Genomic DNA, 5,039 nt, shown 5'->3' with positions numbered 1-5,039 from the left:
CCATGAAAATCTTCAGACTTGTAGATAATTTACTTATTGACATCACTAATGTATTTCCAAATGGCAGATGTTGATATGGCATCTAGCACTTTGGGTGCCTCCCGCCGGGTTACAATAACTTCTATCACTCCATCTCTGGATCGACACATAGCGACGAATTATCAGTGGATCCCGGGTCAAAGCAATGAATTTGTCAGGCCCCAAAGGTTCACTGTAAAAGGCAAATTGTGTGTAGGATGAGAAGTCACCTCCCGGTACGGGGTGATCTCCAATGCGAAACTCGTAGTCTTTAAGGTTAACAGTTGTGGGGTAGTTTTCTATCAAGAACTTAATCTCACGAATGGGGCGCATACTGCCCATGTCGACCAGATACCAATCATCCCAAAATTTGGCTGTAGCAGAACAGTCACTAATCTTTCCATAATTGTGTATTCCATCAACAAGGTGCTCCTTATATCTAAGGCCAGAGTCTGTTGAACCTGTGATAGTTGAGCCAGCAGCATAGTCCTTCGTACTATTGGTGTAACAAAGTACAGCATTTGTTTTGTCAAGTTCCTTGTATTCAGCAACCACATACATGTAATAGAAAAAACAAGAAGCGTTGTCCAATGAATAACACCATAGGTTGCACCAGTCCAGATTTTGACAGCTAGCCGAACAGATCAGTTTGATAAAAGAACCTGATGCACTAGAAGGTGAATAAACTTGACTTGCACTCTGGCGAGCGCCGTTTTCCAGTCGAGTCTGTGATATCAGGATAGATTTCCAGAGAGGGCCCTGGTCTGCCCCAGATTCTTGAAAAAGAACCATATCCAGAGAGATTTTGAGGAGCAGGATTGATAAAATTTGGGGTTTCATGTTGAGAACAGAACGAACGAGGCAGTACAGAACGAACGAGGCAGTACAGTTGTCTAAGTACTCTAGCAGTTGAAGCCCAATATTTGGACGATCAATCAATGGCAAATATATGAAGAACCATCATCCCCTGACTGGACTTCGTGAACAGGTCCTCTTCAACTTGGATCTGCACTAGAATAGCCTAACTGGTGTCTGGACTGGAGACCTTGCGAGGCATGTTAATTCCATTGATCAATAAACATTCTAGAATTTCAGCAATGAGTAAGAGGATACGATGGCCAAAATATTTTTCATATTAGAAATATGCTGTTTCGTGTTCTTAATCAAAAGTATGGACGATAGCCTTGATATAGAATATTCCAGTGCCACTTTACAAAGTACAGAAAACACCACAAAATCCACTACACTTGGCTTCCATATCGCGTTTCTTATGCTTCCTTTCTAAATTCTGGAGGCTGATAATAGAAGGTTTTTTTTTTCAATCCCTATTTTCGGATAAGATAAATTGAACTTACTTATTATCTTTTTACTGAACTCAAAAATAAAAAAAAAAATGTATGACCATGACAAGAGGCAATTAAGAACGCGACATACAATGTTTTCATTTTAAATAAGTCAGCGCAAGCAGTATCACTCCAACTGTCAGGGTTAGACAATGTGCATTGCTACTAGCTATTAAACCGAATAATTAAATGTATTTCCACTATAGAAGAAGAAATGAAACTGCTTCTAGATGAAGAGTCCCAGAACTTGGGCCGGGACTAATCCAACACACTGAATTTGGTAAGACCCCACTACTCGAAATGGTTTCCATTAAGAGACTGCAAAAGGCTTTACATGAGGACATAACTATAGCCACTAGAAACAAATGTCAATAATACAAAAAGAAAAAAAAATCAATGGAATACCGTGATCATAATCTGCGGGAAGAAGCATTACCTGGCGGGAGTAAAACTTGTGAAGAATTACCCCGCAGGAGTAAATCCCGTCAAGAATTACCCCACGGGATAAAACCTGTCTAGAATTACCCCGCAGGAGTAAAACCTGTCAAGAATTACCCAGCGGGATAAAACCTGTCAAGAATTACCTAGCGGGATAAAACCTGTGAAAAATTACCCCGCGGTAGTAGAACCGGTCAAGAAGCTCTTTTATTTTCAATACAAATCGATTTTTAGGAGTGTAACACTTTTAGGACATATATGGCACTTTTTGAATCAGTATTAATCACAAATTATGATTCACCTTCAATAGATTAAACAATATAAATTGCTAATGTAATGGCTGATAGTTAAGATGATGCTTCACTGGGCAATGAGAGCTGGCTAATCTTATCTGGGGACACTGAAGCACTGCCAGCACCCATTATTATTATCATTATTATTATTATTACTACTACTTGTTAAGCTTCAACCCTAGTGTGAAAAGCAGGATGCTATAAGGCCAGGGTCTCCAATGGGAGAATAGGCCAGTGAGGAAAGGAAACAGATAATTTTTTAAGAATAGTAACAACATTAAAATAAATATGTTTTATATAGACTACAAAAACTTGAGGAAGAGAAACAAGATAGATCAGCGTGCCCTAGTGCACCCTCAAGTAAGAGCACTCTAACCCAAGACAGTGGAAGACCATGGTACAGAGGCTATGGTGCTGCCAAGACTAGAGAACAATGGTTTAATTTTGGAGTGTCATTCTCCTAGAGGAGTTGCTTACCATAGCTAAAGAGTCTCTTCTACCCTTAACGAGAGGAAAGTAGCCACTGAACAATTACAGTGCAGTAATTTCTTGGGTGAAGAAGAATTATTTGGTAATTGTTTGACGATTTAAAGCCCTCAGTACAAACCTTCAATTGCAGAACTTCAGTCGTAAGTACAATTATAGAGTTATTCTTTGATAATTCTCTCTTCAAGACCAGACCACCTCTGCATTCTCACTCGCACCAATGGCTTAGCACTTAATGTTAGATATGGGTACTCATATCAACTCTAAGGTCTGGTAACAATCTATCTGGTTATTTCTAAAAAGGAGTTACTGGCTTCGTATCATACCCATTCATGTTCATGGCAGCTTATGCGCTAATAGTGTCGTCCCATTGTTGACCATGTATGATGTTTCTTAGCTTGAAAGACTACGAAATTTGCAACATAATGATCATATCTCAATAACAGATCCACATATACTGTAAACCATTACCGATCAAAACGGGTTTAATATCTTTGCCCTGATTTCAACTCACCCAAACATTAGCACTTCTGTGCCACTAAGAAGTGTTTCCCATATCCTTGACACATTCAAGCAATATCCTTCAAAGACCTCTCTTGAACCTTATCTTTAGTTCCATACACACACCATGACCGTACTACTGTAATTCACCAATTGGAATCAACCCTTCAATTTTTTGGCCATCAACATCACCATATATAACTTTAGCTTTCAGGTATCTGCTCACAAGCCCTTCCCACTCAACCCAAGTCCAAGAAGATCACACCAGGAATTGCCTCTTTTTTCTAATAAATACTTGGGCTTCCTTCACCAATATCTGAAATTTCTTCTCGATACCAACACCTGTTGTTTGGTTCATGATTTCTGTAATCATTCCATTGATGATTTCATATTCTAGGTAAATCCTGTAAGGTGGTTCAAATTAACAGTTGGTAGGCCTACTGATTCCCAACGGATGGTCTTTTTCATTGTGTGTGGAAACCATTTAAGCCTTAGAGTCTCTATTGAAAAAATGAGGCAATTTGGTAACAAAAACAAAAATTTACATAACATATGAAGAACAACTGATCTTGATCACAGGCGACGCAACCCATCCAATCAGTTGTGGTAAATAGTAAAAATCTCAAAATTTCTTTGAGAGTGGAACTATAGAATTTTTAAAATGATTTACTCAGAAAAAAATTAGCCTACACTTTACTTTCACTCGTATTAGATTATATATCAACGGAAAAATCTTCAGACTTCTAGATATTTCACTTGTTGATGTCACTAACGTATTTCCAGATGGCAGATGTTGATATGGCATTTTACATTGATGGTGCCCCCAGCCGGGTTACATATGCTTCTATCACTCCATCTCTGTATCGACACATAACGGCCAATTATCGGTGGATCTCGAGTCAGAACAATGAATTTGTCAGGCCCCAAAGGTTCACTGTAAAAGGCAAATTGTGTGTAGGACGAGAAGTCACCTCCCGGCACGGGGTGATCTCCAATTCGAAACTTGTAATCTTTAAGGTAAATAGTTGTGGAGTAGTTTTCTATCAAGAACTTAATTTCACGAATGGTACGCATACTGCCCAGGTCGATCAGATACCAATCATCCCAGTAATGAAAAGTAGCAGAACAGTCAGTAAACTTTCCATAACTGTGGATTCCATCAACAAGATGCTCCTTATATCTCGTGCCTAAGGGGGTTGAACCTGTGATAGTTGAGCCAGCGGTATAGTCCTTCATATTATTGGTGTAACAAAGTAAAGCATCTGCTGTGTTGAGTTCCTTTTATTCAGCAACCACATTCATATAATAGAAAAGACAAGAGGCTGTCATTGAGGAATAACACCATAGGTTGCACCAGTCCAGAGTTTGACAGCCCCGAGAGCAGAACAGGTTAATGAAAGAACTTGATGAAAGCGAGGGTGAATAAACTTGACTTCCACTCTTCCGAGCACCGCCTGCCAGTCGAGTCTGCGATATTAGAACAGATTTCCATAGAGTGCCCTGGTCTGCCTCAGAGTTTTGAAAAAGAACCATATCTAGAGAGATTTTGGGGAGCAGGATTGATGAAATTCGAGTTTTCATGTTCAGTGTAGAACGAACGATGCAGTAACAGTTATCTAAATGCTCTAGTGATTGAAGGCCAGTATTTTGATGAACTTTTGCTAGCAAATTTATGGGGAACCTTCTTCCTCAGACTGGACTTCGAAAACAGTTCCTCTTTAACTTGGATCTGTCCTAGAATAACCTAACTAGCGTCTGGAGCGGAGAACCTGCCAGGCATGTTAATTCCATTGATCAATAAACATTCTCGATTCCCATCAACGAGTAAGAGGATGCGATGGCTAAAATATTTTTCACATTAGAAATATACAATTTCGTGTTCTTAATCAAAATACGGACGAGTCTTCATATAGAATACTCCAGTGCCACTTTACAAAATACAGAAGACACCACAAAATCT

At 39.3% G+C, this 5,039-nt stretch overlaps 1 protein-coding gene across 1 annotated transcript; it reads right to left on the bottom strand.

The window, feature by feature from the left end:
• Positions 1–3,847: 3,847 nt before the first annotated feature.
• On the bottom strand, positions 3,848–4,315 carry LOC137614492 (uncharacterized). Its single transcript, XM_068344293.1, has one exon. The coding sequence runs from the start codon at positions 4,313–4,315 to the stop codon at positions 3,848–3,850; it is 468 nt and encodes a 155-aa protein (XP_068200394.1).
• Between the last annotated feature and the right edge of the window lie 724 nt (positions 4,316–5,039).

Source organism: Palaemon carinicauda, chromosome 20, assembly GCF_036898095.1.
Source record: "Palaemon carinicauda isolate YSFRI2023 chromosome 20, ASM3689809v2, whole genome shotgun sequence".
NCBI classification, from domain to species: Eukaryota; Metazoa; Arthropoda; class Malacostraca; order Decapoda; family Palaemonidae; genus Palaemon; species Palaemon carinicauda.
Note: the sequence above shows the minus strand (reverse complement) of the source record. Positions and strands in the feature narration are given on the sequence as shown.